This window comes from Mytilus edulis, chromosome 11 (genome assembly GCF_963676685.1).
Source record: "Mytilus edulis chromosome 11, xbMytEdul2.2, whole genome shotgun sequence".
NCBI classification, from domain to species: Eukaryota; Metazoa; Mollusca; class Bivalvia; order Mytilida; family Mytilidae; genus Mytilus; species Mytilus edulis.
This window is the reverse complement of record NC_092354.1, coordinates 11,629,559-11,649,166: the sequence shown is the minus strand read 5'-3', so window position 1 is coordinate 11,649,166 and position 19,608 is coordinate 11,629,559. Positions and strand designations below refer to the sequence as shown.

At 34.3% G+C, this 19,608-nt stretch overlaps 1 protein-coding gene across 19 annotated transcripts in view; it reads left to right on the top strand.

Moving 5' to 3' along the window:
- LOC139495139 (atrial natriuretic peptide receptor 1-like) overlaps positions 1-19,608 on the top strand; it is a 440,175-nt gene that overhangs the window by 378,170 nt on the left and 42,397 nt on the right. For all 19 annotated transcript variants that reach the window (XM_071283316.1, XM_071283309.1, XM_071283313.1 and 16 more), the window contains 4 exons: positions 3,153-3,264; positions 13,262-13,457; positions 16,533-16,668; positions 17,178-17,269. In XM_071283316.1, the coding sequence (XP_071139417.1) occupies positions 3,153-3,264; positions 13,262-13,457; positions 16,533-16,668; positions 17,178-17,269 (536 nt within the window). The remainder of the gene's footprint in view (positions 1-3,152; positions 3,265-13,261; positions 13,458-16,532; positions 16,669-17,177; positions 17,270-19,608) is intronic.

Sequence of the window (19,608 nt, the reverse complement as noted above, 5' to 3'; positions counted from 1 at the left end):
TATCGTCTTTGGATAACAAATGCACTTTAAAAAGAATCGACACAGCAGAACCGGATGATCAATCAACATCATCAATCACGGAATTATGGGTAATCGGATAAAGTCGAAAAAATATATTTGATTTTTATTAAATAATTGATCGATTATCGCGCTCTCTTTACACCTAATTTGTCAGTAACCAGATACGACAAATGACATTTAAATACGAGCAGTGGGAAGCGGATGCACATAAATGGTAGTGTGATTCCATGGGAATGTGTAACTGTTACATGGTAGTTTACAATACCAGTTTAATCGCTTACAATTGTATTTGAAGTTTAATGTTTTACAAGAGAAAGAATATTTAAAATAATTTTAGAAAAAAAATTTCTCTCAGCTTATTCACATTTATTTTGTAATAGTACAGTATCTTAGTCTGTTTGTGTCATAGACATAACAATTCGTTTTGTAATCGTCTGTTTGTGTCACATCCATTCATTTTGTAATAGTAAGTCCAATGTTAAAGTCTGGTTGCGCCATAACCATTCATTTTCAAATAGAACTTTTGTAGTTTGTCTGTTAGTGCGATCAAAATATATAAAAGAAATGTCAACAACTTGCTTTTTAAAAAAGCAGTTCATACGTCTCCATGTTATAATTACAGATTGTTTAAATCAGTCAAATAAATAAAAGATGTGGCAGCTAAAACGAAACTTTAAAAAAATTACGAAACATGTATCGGTTATCATAAATCCGGATTAGACATTCAAGACACTGTCCGACCTCAATCAGTTGTCTGTTACTTTGCTGAATTGAATATGACAATTGTGTCGATGCTGCATTTTATAGAATTCATTTTTTATTAGTGTATCGGAGTTTTTTCCCTAGCTTTATAAGATGTCACTTTCACACCAGTTTCGTAGTCGACCTCATATTGGTTTTTCATTTTATAAGCCCCGAAAGCATTGCCGTGATAAACACGTATCGATTCCGATATAGAAATGTTTTTGCCAGTTAATTAGCCTTGCCGCCTAATTATCTACGCCATTTATTAAGTCAATTTCAGATGTGTCAAATAGACAAAGTTTGATTGTAACGTAATATCTAATTTGTCATTTGAAAAAGGAAGATTTCGTTCCACTGTGTAATTTCTCATCGTCAGCTGTTATTCTTAATTCATGATTTTCTGACATTTGAAAGGTCACATATCTGCAATTGTTTGTATCATTTGTCATCCATTTTAGTATAATGAACATTGGGAATTGTTCAGAAGCAGAACTTTATGAATTTGTTGTATTGATTTAAGAATATTAAAATTCATACAATGACATATTTTAATATCATACTGTACTAAAATGGCAGTATTTTACTCTACTGTAACAATGACTCAGCGGGTGACATTGTTTTGAATGTTCCCCTTTCATACGAATTTACATTTTATGTTGAAATCAAAATAAACAATTTAAAAAATAGTAACAGAATATGTTATCAAATAGATGAAGCACTAAAAAGAGTGTGACAGCGCAGATTGCTTGAAGCACTGATGAGAGTAGGACATAGCAGATTGTCACCTCGAAGTTTAGTTAATATTATGTCAAGGATAACATTGTCTTTGAAAATAATATTAAAAAATAGGACTCCTGTCGCTATTTATGAAACTAGTGTTATCATAGAAACGTCCTTACGTGGTTGACTAGGGTACATCAATATGTTTATCCCTTGGGGTCTCCCTTTTATGCAATTTATCCCTTACTAAAGTGTGGCTTCCGTTTGGCTTTGTTGGGATGTATAAATAGCCAGTCACGTGTCAAAAGAACGCCACACACTCTGCGCGTTAAAAAAAACCCTAGCAAATATATGTGAAGAATCCTTTACAAGGCACAATGTTTCTTTTCTCATTTATTCAGGTCGACAACTCACTCGCTGTACATATCAGATCCTATATATTGTACTCTTTATTAAATTGTTCTTGTCGTGAACATGACTGAGATATGACGTTTTGCAAACATGAGCAAACATAACTTGCTTGGTGTTCGGTGTCATCCAAGGTTCCTTGTTGCAGGCTTTGAGATAATTGTTGACCTTTATCCATTGTGACCCGGATGGAGAGTTAGTTGTCTGATTGGCACTGATGCCACATCTAACTTGTATGGAACATCCATCGATCTTCTATTTACATGGAGTTTATACTTGGAACAGTTTTGAAAATTAGATTCAATATTTTCTATACTTATATGTCCACTCAAAGTTTGGAAGCCATTCCTGAATCTTCTTTCACGACAGAAATAGTAAGAGGAGATAAATCATACAAATCTCAGGCAAGAAAAGAGCAAGTATATTACAGAAGGGGAAAGCATTTTCCTTGATTTATCTTTTCCTTTTATTTGTAAACCAAAACGTTTGTTAAATTGGTTTACTAATGAATTCCCATCTGTAACGGATATTAATCGGAACACGGAGTTTGTAACGATGGACAAATTATTTCCGGAGGGAGAGAAAATCAGATTAAGTTTCGAGAAAGTATATATATAATTAAGTACTAGTATGTTCAGCTGAAATAAAGGAAAAATCTTAATTGTGAAATAAATGTCTTTGATGATAATTGAAAGACTGAGATATGACGTTTTGCAAACATGAGCATGAGCAAGACAAATAAAATAGATTTTAACGCCTACTGTCCTATTGATATTTCAGTAACGCATGCGCCTGCTGTAAGATATAACGGAAATTGAAAGGCTTTAGAATTTTGCTGATTGTTTCTTTCGATGTAGATTGACCCAAACCATAAAACAACCTTTAGTAAGCCACACTATTTGTATATGGCCTTCTGGCTTCAATAAACAAAACTTCAATGTATATATGAACACCTTTGCACTGACACTTTTATCAAATAAAAACAAGGTCAATCGAAACCTAACTGTTAGATGTATGACTTATTATTAGAAACGTTCATCGTTCTGGATGGACCCAGTTGTTCATTCGTAGGTTAAATGATTTAACCCTGGGTTATATTAAACAGAGGGTTACATTTAACCAGGTGACGTTACAACCGGCCCCTGAAGTAATATTAACAAGATGTTAAATCTAATAGTGGTGTTTTTCAACGGTATATGTATGTTTTTATTAACATACCATGTTTCGGTTTTACTAAGTGTTTCTATTTTTTGTTTCAGTTGTGGTGCTGTGTGCCTCTGCTGATTCTGTCAGGGATATACTGATTAAAGCTCATGAATTAAATTTTGACAACGGAGAATATGTTTTCCTAAACATCGATTTGTTCAGCAGGTAAGACACTTTGTATAAGTTATCTGAACAGCTCAGGTGAATTGTGCCTTTTCTGTCCTGCACAGAAGAAACAAGAACAGGGTAAGTAACATAACATGGTTGTCAATCTACAGATCAGGTGACTTGTGTATTTCTGCCCTTCACAGTAGAAAGCAGCACACGGCAACATAACATGGTTGTCAATCTACAGATCAGGTGACTTGTGTATTTCTGCCCTTCACAGTAGAAAGCAGCACACGGTAACATAACATGGTTGTCAATCTACAGATCAGGTGACTTGTGTATTTCTGCCCTTCACAGTAGAAAGCAGCACACGGTAACATAACATGGTTGTCCATCTACAGATCAGGTGACTTGTGTATTTCTGCCCTTCACAGTAGAAAGCAGCACACGGCAACATAACAGTCATGCTTGTCAATCTACAGATCAGGTGACTTGTGTATTTCTGCCCTTCACAGTAGAAAGCAGCACACGGTAACATACTAGCTTGTCAATCTACAGATCAGGTGACTTGTGTATTTCTGCCCTTCACAGTAGAAAGCAGCACACGGTAACATAACATGGTTGTCAATCTACAGATCAGGTGACTTGTGTATTTCTGCCCTTCACAGTAGAAAGCAGCACACGGTAACATAACATGGTTGTCAATCTACAGATCAGGTGACTTGTGTATTTCTGCCCTTCACAGTAGAAAGCAGCACACGGTAACATAACATGGTTGTCAATCTACAGATCAGGTGACTTGTGTATTTCTGCCCTTCACAGTAGAAAGCAGCACACGGTAACATAACATGGTTGTCAATCTACAGATCAGGTGACTTGTGTATTTCTGCCCTTCACAGCAGAAAGCAGCACACGGTAACATAACAAGCTTGTCAATCTACAGATCAGGTGACTTGTGTATTTCTGCCCTTCACAGTAGAAAGCAGCACACGGTAACATACTAGCTTGTCAATCTACAGATCAGGTGACTTGTGTATTTCTGCCCTTCACAGTAGAAAGCAGCACACGGTAACATAACATGGTTGTCAATCTACAGATCAGGTGACTTGTGTATTTCTGCCCTTCACAGTAGAAAGCAGCACACGGTAACATAACATGGTTGTCAATCTACAGATCAGGTGACTTGTGTATTTCTGCCCTTCACAGTAGAAAGCAGCACACGGTAACATAACATGGTTGTCAATCTACAGATCAGGTGACTTGTGTATTTCTGCCCTTCACAGTAGAAAGCAGCACACGGTAACATAACATGGTTGTCAATCTACAGATCAGGTGACTTGTGTATTTCTGCCCTTCACAGTAGAAAGCAGCACACGGTAACATAACATGGTTGTCAATCTACAGATCAGGTGACTTGTGTATTTCTGCCCTTCACAGTAGAAAGCAGCACACGGTAACATAACATGGTTGTCAATCTACAGATCAGGTGACTTGTGTATTTCTGCCCTTCACAGTAGAAAGCAGCACACGGTAACATAACATGGTTGTCAATCTACAGATCAGGTGACTTGTGTATTTCTGCCCTTCACAGTAGAAAGCAGCACACGGTAACATAACATGGTTGTCAATCTACAGATCAGGTGACTTGTGTATTTCTGCCCTTCACAGTAGAAAGCAGCACACGGTAACATAACATGCTTGTCAATCTACAGATCAGGTAAATGTGTATTTCTGCCCTTCACAGTAGAAAGCAGCACACGGCAACATAACATGGTTGTCAATCTACAGATCAGGTGACTTGTGTATTTCTGCCCTTCACAGTAGAAAGCAGCACACGGTAACATAACATGGTTGTCAATCTACAGATCAGGTGACTTGTGTATTTCTGCCCTTCACAGTAGAAAGCAGCACACGGTAACATAACATGGTTGTCAATCTATAGATCAGGTGACTTGTGTATTTTCTGTCCTCCACAGAAGAAACAAGAACAGGGTATGTAACATAACAAGCTTGTCAATCTACAGATCAGGTGACTTGTGTATTTCTGCCCTTCACAGTAGAAAGCAGCACACGGCAACATAACATGGTTGTCAATCTACAGATCAGGTAAATGTGCATTTTCCGTCCTCCACAGAAGAAACAAGAACAAGGTAGGTAACAACATACTGTCAATCTTTTTTTGCCCTCCACATTGAAAACAAGCACAGGGTTAGTAACATAACTACTTGTCAATTTTGTGCATGTCAGATGGAAACATGCTGCTTTTGTTGTTGCTTCATTAATGATTTATATTTCTTTGTCATAGAAAATAAGCAGCTAAGTATTAAACTTTTATAAATACCGAGCTGTAGAAACCCAAAGTACATCTGTGAACGAATTTAAAATCTAAATAAATAATGATATGATTTCTATGCATGGAATAACCGTAAACTATAATTGAAATAAAACAGAAAAAGCAAAATAATCATCTAAATTGAATAATTTCTACGAAATGATTGCATAATGTTAGTAAACTGGTATTTGTTGTCATCTAGCCTTAACGCACGCAGTAGGATTAATTATAACTACAATTACAGAAATTATGTTCGCTTAGAGTCGTCTAAAATTCTCTGGTGGTTTAATAGTGACAGAGATATTCCGAAGTCACGGAAAGAGTTCATCAATTATTAATTGTTCGTTCTTGTGATTTTCAGCAAAAACAATGAATTTCTTTGTTTTTATTAATTTGTTATCACGAAAAAAAGAAATTTATTATTTTTTTTAAAAACCAAAGAGTTGAACATGATTCGGGCTAGCTAAATTAGTAATGTCATTTCTCGTTTAAAACGAGATCTCAACTTTCTAAAACTTCATTGAACCTCATCATTTAAAATGCAATTCATCAAAGCAGAAGTGACAACCTGGGTAAATATTCTTCGGAAAAATTGAAACACAGATAAACACGATGTCCGTAAAAACAATTCATAGTGAACTTAGGCAGCAACCATTTGATTTTCTGGGGGGAGGTTATGGATTTTTTTGGAAAAAAAGTTTGTTTCCAGTTTTTGGAGGAAAAAAATTGAAATTGTTTTCGACTTGTCGCAAAAAAATAGATTTTTTTTCGCCGAACGCGAAAAAAAAAGTTTGTCAAGAAAAAAAAATCCATAGCCCCCTCTTTCCCCCCCCCCCCCCCCCCGAAAAATCAAATGGTTGCTGCCTAAGGTGATCCGGTTAGAACAATAGAAAAGGAGCTGTCGTGCTTGACTTCCTAAGGCGTTGCACTAATAGTACAATTTACTTATGTTGCGTTTTAATGGAAATTCAATAATAAAATTATAATGGTAATATTCATACTGCTTCTCAAATGTTCGGTTTAAACTCTGATAATTAAATCATTAGCATCAAGGAACAAATTGGTTCATTCGGTATCATTGGAATCTTATATGGCTTTTAATACATCATTTCAGACTAAAACGCATTTAAGATGGTCCACTCTATTGGCTTCCTCTGATAACTTAATTAGTTTCATTTTAGTGTCATGTTTTACTGTCACATTTAATGACATTTGTTTAGTTTTGCTGCGTGTTGACAAAAAGTTGATTTATTGTAGACGTCTCAAATTGATAAAAAAAAATCCGATTTAAATTTGCTTTATCGTCTAAAGTTAAGAGCTTTGCACTTTATGTCATTGTCCTATTAAATTTGTACGTTATTTGTCCATTCAGGATTTTTTGTTAATAGAATACGATCATCAATTTTTTCATTGATTTGTACGATTGCGTAATCTGCGTTTGAAAAGACAATTGAAAAGAAAAGATCAAGGAAACGTGATAGCATGTTTTGCGACCTGTTCACAAGGTGATAGTAACTTTTTCTGTTTTTCTGTGGTTGTTGATTCACTAAGAGCTTTTCTGACGTGTGACATTGAAATTGTGTCGTCGTTTTCCGTACTTTGCATTGACACATGGCATTTTCGGGTTGTTTTACGTTCTTATTCATAATACTGCTTTGTCATTTTGTCTTTTTTTCTTTGTCATGATATGGCGTTGTCAAGTTGTTTTCCGTTCTTTGTCATGATATGGCGTTGTCAAGTTGTTTTCCGTTCTTTGCCATGATATGGCGTTGTCAAGTTGTTTTCCGTTCTTTGTCATGATATGGCGTTGTCAAGTTGTTTTCCGTTCTTTGCCATGATATGGCGTTGTCAAGTTGTTTTCCGTTCTTTGCCATGATAAGGCGTTGTCAAGTTGTTTTCCGTTCTTTGCCATGGATATTGTGTGTCAAGTTGTTTTCCGTTCTTTGCCATGATATGGCGTTGTCAAGTTGTTTTCCGTTCTTTGCCATGATATTGTGTGTTATGTTGTTTTCCGTTCTTTGCCATGATATGGCGTTGTCAAGTTGTTTCCCGTTCTTTGCCATGATATTGTGTGTTAGGTTGTTTTCCGTTCTTTGCCATGATATGGCGTTGTCAAGTTGTTTTCCGTTATTTGTCATGATATGGCGTTGTCAATTTGTTTTCCGTTCTTTGCCATGATATGGCGTTGTCAAGTTGTTTTCCGTTCTTTGCAATGATATGGCGTTGTCAAGTTGTTTTCCGTTCTTTGCCATGATATGGCGTTGTCAAGTTATTTTCCGTTCTTTGCCATGATATTGTGTGTTAGGTTGTTTTTAGTTCTTTGCCATGATATGGCGTTGTAAAGTTGTTTTCCGTATTTTGCCATGATATTGTGTATTAGGTTGTTTTTGGTTCTTTGCCATGATATGACGTTGTCAAGTTGTTTTCCGTATTTTGCCATGATATTGTGTGTTAGGTTGTTTTTGGTTCTTTGCCATGATATGGCGTTGTCAAGTTGTTTTCCTTTCTTTGCCATGATATTGTGTGGTAGGTTGTTTTTGGTTCTTTGCCATGATATGGCGTTGTCAAGTTGTTTTCCGTTCTTTGCCATGATATTGTGTGTTAGGTTGTTTTTTGTTCTTTGCCATGATATGGCGTTGTCAAGTTGTTTTCCGTATTTTGCCATGATATTGTGTGTTAGGTTGTTTTTGGTTCTTTGCCATGATATGGCGTTGTCAAGTTGTTTTTCGTATTTTGCCATGATATTGTGTGTTAGGTTGTTTTTGGTTCTTTGCCATGATATGGCGTTGTCAAGTTGTTTTCCGTTCTTTGCCATGATATTGTGTGTTAGGTTGTTTTTGGTTCTTTGCCATGATATGGCGTTGTCAAGTTGTTTTCCGTTCTTTGCCATTCTATTGTGTGTTAGGTTGTTTTTGGTTCTTTACCATGATATGGCGTTGTCAAGTTATTTTCCGTATTTTGCCATGATATTGTGTGTTAGGTTGTTTTTAGTTCTTTGCCATGATATGGCGTTGTCAAGATGTTTTCCGTATTTTGCCATGATATTGTGTGTTAGGTTATTTTTGGTTCTTTGCCATGATATGGCGTTGTCAAGTTGTTTTCTGTATTTTGCAATGATATTGTGTGTTAGGTTGTTTTTGGTTCTTTGCCATGATATGGCGTTGTCAAGTTGTTTTCTGTATTTTGCCATGATATTGTGTGTTAGGTTGTTTTTGGTTCTTTGCCATGATATGGCGTTGTAAAGTTGTTTTCCGTATTTTGCCATGATATTGTGTGTTAGGTTGTTTTCCGTATTTTGCCATGATATGGCGTTGTCAGGTAGTTTTTGGTTCTTTGCCATGATATGGCGTTGTAAAGTTGTTTTCCGTATTTTGCCATGTATGTGTGTTAGGTTGTTTTTGGTTCTTTGCCATGATATGGCGTTGTCAAATTGTTTTCCGTATTTTGCCATTTATGTGTGTTAGGTAGTTTTTGGTTCTTTGCCATGATATGGCGTTGTCAGGTAGTTTTCGACTAATGAGTTTGAATATCCCTTTGTTATATTCCTTCTCTATTTTAATGTGCGACTCATTTCGTTACAGTTTAATTTACCATGCATTGTGACTGTTTTTATATTGTTGGGTTACTGTCTAGTGGCAGTTCCAGAGGGTAGGTGGTCCGGGAGTTGCATGGAATCTCTCATTTTGTGGAAGATCAAAGCATTTGAGGGGGACATATGATTGGAACCCTGTCTTGTCTCAATGAATTTCGTCATTAAAAAAAACAAACTTCTATTTTCATTTGAAATAAGAACAATTATTTTCTCTATAATGTCAACAAAGTCGGTTATCAGTTCAATATCAGGAAAAGAGATAACCTTAATTAATTGTTTTGTGAACAAAAACAATTTGTAATTCCAATTTACAATCACGTTAAAATCAGACATACATTTTTAATGAAGCTCAAACAAACGACGTTTTTATATGTCTTTGTGTCATTATGGACAAAAACAATTAGAACAAACACTCATTAGTTTAGCATTGAGATAGGTACAATTCGAAGCAGATACTAAAATTAACAATTTTATGAGAAAAACAAATAAAGCGGATACTAGTACTAGTAACCCAATTGTTAATACATATTACAAAATATTGTAAGGAACGAAATGGAGTCTGTACTTAGTGCTGTTGTTGTACAGTTCACAAAGGTATCATAAGAACGAAAAAGTAAGTGTTTTCGGCATTGATTCCTTAATCAAATTCCCAGTTCAACTTGATAGTTTAGGGAACTAAGGTTTTTACTACTCACGGCAAAGTGTTTCTAAAGCTGATTTAGCTATTCTATTTGTGCCCCTTTTACTCGTATAGCTCATAAAATATTCAAGTATTAATCATCCTAGGTTTTTATCTATAGAAGGTAAACACGTTACCGGTGGAGGTATATCCAGAGATGTTTTCTATCTTTATGGAGAATGCACTTCTGTTTGTTATGGTTTTTTGTAACGGGGTGTGCTTCTGTTGTTGGCGCTTTTCAGTCAAAGGTAGACGGCACTTCGTTAGTTGTAGGGGATTTTAAAAGCCAGACACAACATTTGTTTGTTTTGAGTCTTTTAAAGACATGTGTTTCCTCTATCGGTGTTTAATGCGTGGTACCTCTATCTGATGTTGAAGCTTTTAAAGACGGATGTTTCTTCTATCGGTTTTTGTTGCTTTATATCTGTTGTGTATGTTTTTAAAGACGGCGTAACCTCTATCTGTTTTGGTTGCTTTTAAAAGACGCGTGTTACCTCTATCTGTTTCGAATGCTTTAAAAGACGGCTGCTTCCTTTATCATGTCTGTGTGCCTTTTGAGAAGGATATCATCTCTTATGTTCAGGCCACATTTATAGAGTAGAATGGTACCACTGTTTGTTTGTATCATTTCTAAACCTATTTATAGAGTAGAATGGTACCACTGTTTGTTTGTATCATTTCTAAACCTATTTATAGAGTAGAATGGTACCACTGTTTGTTTGTATCATTTCTAAACCTATTTATAGAGTAGAATGGTACCACTGTTTGTTTGTATCATTTCTAAACCTATTTATAGAGTAGAATGGTACCACTGTTTGTTTGTATCATTTCTAAACCTATTTCGTTTGATATAAGCATTTCACCCAAGAGCTCATTTTATTCTTTTTTTGACATAATGAACTGGTTCATTCTCATTAAACCGATTTAAACATTAGACGGCAGTTAACACACCTATCCTGAATAATTTTGCCATTTTGTCGAACGGTAGTGATATTTAATACGTCTGAATTTGTGCTTGTAAAATAGATAATCTACTTATAATACTTTTATTGAACTAGTAGTCAGTTCTTCGACACGAAAATGACAGTTATACAAATGTACCTTTAGAGCTCAAATAATGTTACATTGTTTAATCGTATCGTGAAAAATTTGAAAAGTGAGGGTATACATGTACGTAGAGTTATTTTCTCATTAAAATCCATTTTAAGTAAGATAAACGTTGGAAAATGTTGTACTTTAAACTCATAACATGGCATGATTTTAATTCCAAATTTAATACTCAATTCTAAAACTTGAACTCTGTGTATTAACATCCTTTCTTCTGGGGCTTTCGGGTTTTGTCGAAATGACGAGCACGTAAAAAATAATTGCAGGCAAAACTTTCATTGGTTGATAAAATACTTGTCAAAAAAAGTAGAATGAAGCGTTGTCAAATTGTAGTAAGCGACGCCTCATTTCTGACAAGGTGATTATAAAACCTGCAGTCACATGAATTGATCAATGCGTGCATTCATTTAATTATTACACATGATTACAAAAAAGACAGTTTAGATTTGAATTCAAATGTGAGCATTTTACTAAGTAAAAACTATTACCAAGACCAGACATAGTTGCTTGATTAGTTGGAGGGGGGACCATTAGTGTGGGATGTTTTTAAAAACGAACATGTGCATGTATGTTTTCCAAAACGTACATGACTGTATCAAATGAAGCGTTGGTAGACAATTTCAATGTGTGTCGATTGCATCATGTATCGTGTTCGGAATCGATCGGTGACATATTCCGTAAAGTTATAATCCTTACGATCTGCTGTCAGAGTGTAAATTATTAGAGAAGTACCGAAAGATCTTATTTATCTTCGGAAATCCTAAATTTGAAAGCTGACATGTTAGTCGTATTATTGCTAATGTAATTGACGTTGTCTAGATTTTAATATTCTTTGATGTTTCAAATAATTCACGATTCCACGCGATATTGAAACTTTTATCCTTCCAATTACTAAGGGAAATTATGTAACGAACATTGAAATAATGGCCAATTACAAAAGCATTTGTCAAAGTTTTAGTAGTACGATTTTAATCTGCGTCGGCTAAAAGTTTGATCTGCATCAGCTTAAAGTTTGATATAAATTTGATTTTACATAAAATGTTTTATCATGTAGAATTTGGTATAATTATTTTCAGCTATTGATCTCATAATACACTTCAATGTTCATCACGAAAATCAATAAAATGCGTTTCAGGTTTATATTATGACAGGTAAAAGGGTTATCCTTGTATATTTTTAAAAGCTGAAGAGATGGTGAATAAGTTTTAGAAATACATTAATTATATATCTGGACATTGATAACTTTTACTATTACCAAATGTTCACAAAAGACAAATTAATGGTTGCATGGTTGCATATACCAGAACTAATAATGAAAATGTAATTTGTAGTGTATGTCAAGTTCGTAAATAAATGGATGGCACCCAATGTCTTTTGTCCTTACATTAGGTGTAAAAGTAGACAGTATCGCCCCCCCCTAGATCTGTCGATATGAATTGATAAAAAAGATGTATGATAATAGTTATCAAAGATACCAGGATTGTAATTTAGTACGCCAGACGCGCGCTTCGTCTACATAAGACTCATCAGTGACGCTCGTATCAATATATTTATAAAGCCAAACAAGAACAAAGTTGAAGAGCATTGAGGATCCAAAATTCCAAAAAATTGTGCCAAATACGGCTAAGGTAATCTATGTCTGGGATAAGAAAAAAGTATGAGATAGTGACACCATATCAAAATCGCAGAAGATTTCGGTGAACCTAACCGATTACCAAAAATACATGTTTGTGATTGTTAACAGGTCTGATGTGACACATGAAACATGAAACCGAACCTTCGAGAATATCGGTTTAACAATTATGGCAACGCTTTTTTAAGCTTCAATTTCATTGAAGATAGTCAAAGGTCTTTAACAATTATGGCAACGCTTTTTTAAGCTCCAATTTCATTGAAGATAGTCAAAGGTCCAGTGTCAGCTTTCATTTTCTTGACGAAAATACAGGTAACAATAAATTTAATAGAAAGATTCTGAAAGATCGTTGACAATCGCGCGAAAAATATGTTGCAATGAAGAATCAGGTTACATGTATGTCAGATAGTGGCTGACATATTATAATGCATTTTAACGTTCAGACAGAGAGCAACTCTCTCTGGTATAACATTCATATTCCGACCGGAAGATGATTCTTATTTACATATTCTGCATATACATATAATAAGTTATACTGATGGACAATAGAAGACGAAGTCACAACATTCCTGTATAATACCCAGTCCCCATTTGGAATGTATTTATAGAATAAACGTCGAAACGTATAAGCAAATAGTAGTATGCTGATCTCAGATTCAGTAATAAACTTTCAAGGGTATTTCAAACTCAATGGTTGTTTTTTGTTTGTAGCAAGAATGACAGTGAGAAGCCGTGGTATCGAGCTGGTGACACGGACGAAAGAAATAGTAAAGCTATGAAGGCATACGAAGCCCTGATGACAGTTACATTACGGAAACCTACCAGTAAAGAATACAAAAACTTTTCAATGGAGGTTAAACGGAGAGCTAAGGAGAAAAATGTCAACTTTACTTATGGAGAAGAAGAGGTAGGGATACAAACTAGGGGATGGGGTTAAAGGGAAGGGGAAAAGGGGGGAGGGGCTTGGCGAATATTTCAATACATTTTTTAATGATTCATTTCGTTCTTTTTTTTTAAGCAAAACAATAAAAGGTTATACTTAATTAGGATGTAGGTCATCTGTTTAAAAAAAAACCAAGCTTTTTAAAAAACTATAGAAAATTGATTCTGTAAATTATTATAGATAACTGAATCTAATAATAAGACAAAAATAACAGGTTCATGTCCTTTTGACCTGACTAATGCAATGATGAAAATAAAAGTTGGGGTTAGCGGACATAAATTTTATAAGACTTACAAGGACAAAACTAGAGGATTCCGAAAATCTGACAAAAAGGTCAAAAACAAGAGTTGTGAATTTCATAAATATATTTTAAGCTTCTGAACAACACATAAGTATGCTTGACATGCAGGCTGCAGTATTGATGAAATTGTAGTTAAACAGAGCTTTAAATGGACAGTTGTCTTTCCGGATGAAAGCTATTTTATAGAATGCAACAGTCACGTAGTAAATCACGGTGCCTATAAAGTTGACTTATCGTCTTTAATTGTTTTTTGATCGTTTGAGATCCAATTCCCTAATCCACGATTCGTGTTAATTTCTCCTTTCTGTCTAGAACCTTTAATACTTATTCCAACTTTAGAACGAGATTGTAACACGACAAATGTCCTATGAGGAAAAACAATTAAGTCAAATTAGAGTCAAGCATTTACACTGAGTCTAGATATCACGTTGAAAATATTTGTAAAGAACATATAACTGTACATAAATGTCCATTCACCCCTAACGAAAGAAAATTACACCTGAATTAATGTTTGTACATAAATGTCCATTCACCCCTAACGAAAGGAAATTACACCTGAATTAATGTTAACTGTAATTCCTTGTAAGGTTTGGATTCATCCCACATATTTTTTTATTCATTTTATTTCAAAACAAAATTCACAGAAAATAAACAATAATTATTACATCCCGTTTAGAAAGAGGTATGTTGATATACTTGATTACGTTACAGTTTGAAAACACTGTGCATTTAAAATTAAAAGACGTTAAATTGAAATGCAATCTTCAATCAAAAACAGAAAACAAAATCACTGGCTAACATTAAAGTAATTTTATGGATATGCAGTGAATTGATTTATATAATACGGTAAATTTGAGCTTACTGTAGGTCCGTCCCTTGCCTTAAGTTTCCTCAGGAATTGAGAAAGTAAATAATGACTTTTGAGAATTGTGTGCAGAACTTGTCAGTAGCAAAGAGCAACGTTGTCCAATTTGTCATCACCAAGTAGAATTGTTTGTCACGTGAGATTAATTGCAGAATCTCGAGGCGAAACAGCGCGTGCTCAAAAGTCCCTGAAATCATTTGTCATGTTAATTATTAGATGACATTGTGTGCTTTTGGTACGACTATAGGGATATCAACGTCATCACTCAAAAAATCGAATTACACGAGTTCAATATTGATATTTAGTACACTTAAGAACAGGAATCGATCACGTGGTGTGATATGTGTCAACAGCAGACGGTTAATGTTTTACTATGATTGATAGGATCATGTTATCTTCTCATGTTGGGTTTTTATTGATGCTGTTGTCTCTGTTTAATATTTATTTGTGCTGGGAAAAATATTATGGTATTATTTATAAGCAAACTACGTGGTATTTTTAATAACTAGGTTTCAAACGCTCTGTTTGCATCGTCAGAGAATTGTACTGTCGTGTTTTTAACTGGCTGTTTCTGTATTGGCCCTGTTATAGATTCGAGGTTAACTGTATTGGACCCGAGACTCGAAGAGTAAATTTGAGCTTACTGTAGGTCCGTCCATAAATAGCGACAGGGGTATTGAAATATGGACACTCCAAAAGTCATGCTTATAAAGAGGAACGTCCTTAAAAATTGGTAGTGCGGGATGTATTAGTACGCAAGCACGTAAAATTGAATAATGAATGAAATAATAATTTTCCCTTTTTTAACTTCATAATTGTAAAATGTCGTTTGTAGCATCGCTCTATCTACATTTGTATTTTTTTATATACTTGATTGTTTTATGGTTTGTTTTAGTAATTTCTTGTTCTATCTATCCGACAATTTATTCCGTTTAGCTACATGTACACAGGCACTTGTCTCTGATTTGTTTTACCTATATACCTTAATATAACACATATAAAAATATATTGGGGAAAAACATTCTGAGACAAGTGCCTGTGTTCCTAGCAGCAGACAATTCCGATTAACTTAAATACTTTGAAATTGCTAAATCGATATTGTTTTTTCTGTAACATGTTAAATATGACAAATTGAGAAACAATACGCTAAATTTCTCAGATTGTGACAGCCTGGTTCTCATTACTTGTCTCTGACATTTGTTTTATTACTTAAACGGTCAGCAATCATGCAATCAAAACGACAACTTGCAGGACTGAGTCAAATAACAAAATTGGCTCTGATTAGTCAAGTAATTTGACGCTAATACATACATCCTATTAGTAATTTTGGGGCCCTTTATAGCTTGTTGTTCGGTGTGAGCTAAGGCTCCGTGTTGAAGGCCGTACTTTAACCTATAATGGTTTACTTTTTAAATTGTTATTTGTATGGAGAGTTGTCTCATTGGCACTCACACCACATCTTCCTATATCTATATCAAATAAATTTGTCTTTTTAAATGACGCATGCAATAAATTGGTTTCTTTTTGTGAAGTCACATCTTGAAAGTGGTTTTTAGGGTAAAATATACATCTATAGACTGGTTCTTTCATATTTTGTAACTACTTATTATTATTAAAGGAGAATGAACAGATGCATTTACACAACGTTTAAATATACCTTTGAAATTTTATTTCATGATTGTAGTTGGTTTTTAGTTTGGATATTAGTCGAGTTTGTTTCCAAAACAAAAAACCCGTTATTCTAAAATATAATTGAAATCAGGCTTTGAAAAGTACATAGTTTACGACTATTCAATAGTTTTTGATTTTTTGTTTATCTTTAAAACGTCAATCAGTTTACAAAACTCAGATAAATCACATTATATAATTCCAGGTCAACAGTTTTGTCGGTGCCTTTCACGATGCTGTTATTTTGTATGCTCTCGCATTAAACGAGACTTTAGCTGCCAATAAATCCATCACAGATGGCGCTGAGATCACAAACAGGATGTGGAATAGAACCTTTGAGGGTATTTATCGTCAAATTATTGCAGCTAATGGAGATATTTAGCTACTTAACTAAAGTACAATAAAAACAATAAAATTTCAATTTGTCATATGAATGTTTAATGCAATTGTATATTTTTTTCGTTAAATCTGATAGTGTCTAGTTGCATGTACTCACTACCTAACACTACAGATGACGATAAAATGAAGCTAAATATTATTGTGTTAACGGTCAGAGCAGACCACACCAACAACCACTTTATTGAAAGTTTTTAACTGACAAGTAGATTGGTGTTTTTTTTTTGGGTTGTTTTACTTCTTACTGCAATTACTTAACACAAATTTATAAAGTTCCAAACCAAACACATGTAGCAAACCAAACTAACGTTAAATTGAAATCAAATTGTCGTCCTTTACGTTCGAATCATTTCTTGTTTTTTTTCTCGTGTTCATACCTGCACAATAGAAAATCTTAATAAAAATGGATTTTTGTTTTTGACAATTTAATAAATTCTGTAAATTTTGTCTACAGGAATCACTGGCACTGTCAGTATTGACGAGAATGGTGATAGGAATGCTGATTATTCTTTACTGGATATGAATCCTCATACACATAAATTTGAGGTAAGTAAATGGACCTACATAAGTAAATTTCATAGTCGGGCATGATATAATGTACAATTCAACAAGGTAAACATGAGCTCTGTAGAGCTCTTAACCGACTTGATATTTAAAACAAATAAAAATTATCAGCACATTTGACAGACTACACGTACAAATAAAACACATGCATAATATAATAGCTAAGCAAACATGCATAAATCAAAGTAAGCAAGCTAAAAAAAAGGAAAAGCAAATTTTGCTTTAACTGGCACAATGACATAATTATTAAGCTAAGCAAAAAAAAAAAAAAAGCAAAAAAAAAAAAAAAAAAGCAAAAAAAAAAAAAATAAACAGAACACAGGGCCAGAAGATTCCAGCTCTGAGAACAGCAAAGTGCTTCTACAATAAAGTGCATAGGTAGAGAATAAACTTGATAGTAGTCGTATTTTCATGATCATAGCGAACAAATCTAATTATAAGTATTGGATGCTTCTTTTAGTAACTTTATAGGGTTGTAAAAGCGCTGACCGTGCGTACATGCATTTTTACACCATTTTTAGAATGAAGCGCTTCCGCGCTTCATACAAAACGTACTTTGGACAATGCTTTTACACCACGATAAAAATACAAAAAGAGACATTCAAGTTTTAAATAAACTCTGTTTCAAGAGTACATTATACGCTAGCTAGGGAGGACACAACCTTTAATTGATAACCATCATCGCGTTTTCGAACCAGATATTTTGATATACTTACTCAAACTATATTTAAAACATCAAATACAATTTCAAAATTTTGTATCTTTGCATAAGTCAACACTTATGTTTGTGTCTTCGATATGTCAAGTTAGAACAATTTCAAAATTAACCATGACTTGATTCAGCGTGAAATAGTAAAATTTCTTCATAGTATTAGCTTGAAGCTTAGAGTCAAAATTATTCCAATTCTGCCTTATTAAGAACGGGAAATCCATCAATATGAAATTAATGAGACTTAGTCTTTCCATATCACCGTAAAACACCAACGGCTTTAGGCTATCCTAGAATTGGAAATCAAAGATATTATTTTCATAAATCAGCCGAAATGAGGTTAACTAGTTACCTTTTTATCAGCAAATATTTTTCGACTAATTTGCCTTAACAGCAATAATTTTCTCATTTGCAAGTTTTGGCCAGAAATCTGCACTAAATTCCATGTGAAAAATAAAGTGCTACTCTATAAAATAAGCTTGCGTGTCTATCGCCCTTTTTTCGTTAAACCTTTCGTTTGTAAATTTAAGCAACAATTCTCGACAAACTGGCTGTTTATATATATGTTAGATTTTTATAGTTTTTATATTTTGTCGTAGGTTTCTGTCACATATAGTATAACCCAGAGATTATTTTATATCTGGTAATGTAAACGTACATGTATTTGTTAACATTATACACGGTACATGTGTACGTTAATTATAATAAGTGAAACAACCTCAGTGACTGCTTAATATACCAACCAGATACGAGTAGTTAAAAGAATTTCATTCGTGTGTTTTTTCTTTCTTTCTCTTTTCGTTGAAATTGTTCAATTGTTGATAACTATCATGACCCTAATTAGCTCACCTGGCCTAAAAGGCCATGTGAGCTTTTCTCATCACTTGGCGTCCGTCGTCGTCGACGTCGTCGTCGTCGTCGTCGTCGTCGTCGTCTGTCGTCGTTAACAATTTTTCAAACATCTTCTCCTCTGAAACTACTGAATGGATTTGAATGAAACTTAACATGATTGTTCTTTAGTATATCCTGCACAAAATGTGCGCTTCGATTTTTGATCCGTCAAAAAACATGGCCGCCGTTACTTAAAATAGAACATAGGGGTCAAATGCAGTTTTTGGCTTATATCTCAAAAACGAAAGCATTTAGAGCAAATCTGACATGGGGTAAAAATGTTCATTAGGTCAAGATCTATCAGCCCTAAAATTTTCAGATGAATCAAACAAACCATTGTTGGGTTGCTGCCACTTAATTGGTAATTTTAAGGAAATTTTGCAGTTTTTGGTCATTATCTTGAATATTATTATAGATAAAGATAAACTGTAAACAGCAAAAAAGATCAGCAAAGTAAGATCTACAAATAAGTTAATATGACCAAAATTGTCAATTGACCCCTTAAGGGGTTATTGTCCTTTAATGACAATTTTTCACAATTTGTTCATCATATTTGCTAACTTTAAAAAATCTTCTCCTCTGAAACTACTGAATGGATTTGGTTAAAACTTAGCATGATTGTTCCTTAGATTATCCTGCACAAAGTGTGTGCTTTGATTTTTGATCCGTCAAAAAACATGGCCGCCGTTACTTAAAATAGAACATAGGGGTCAAATGCAGT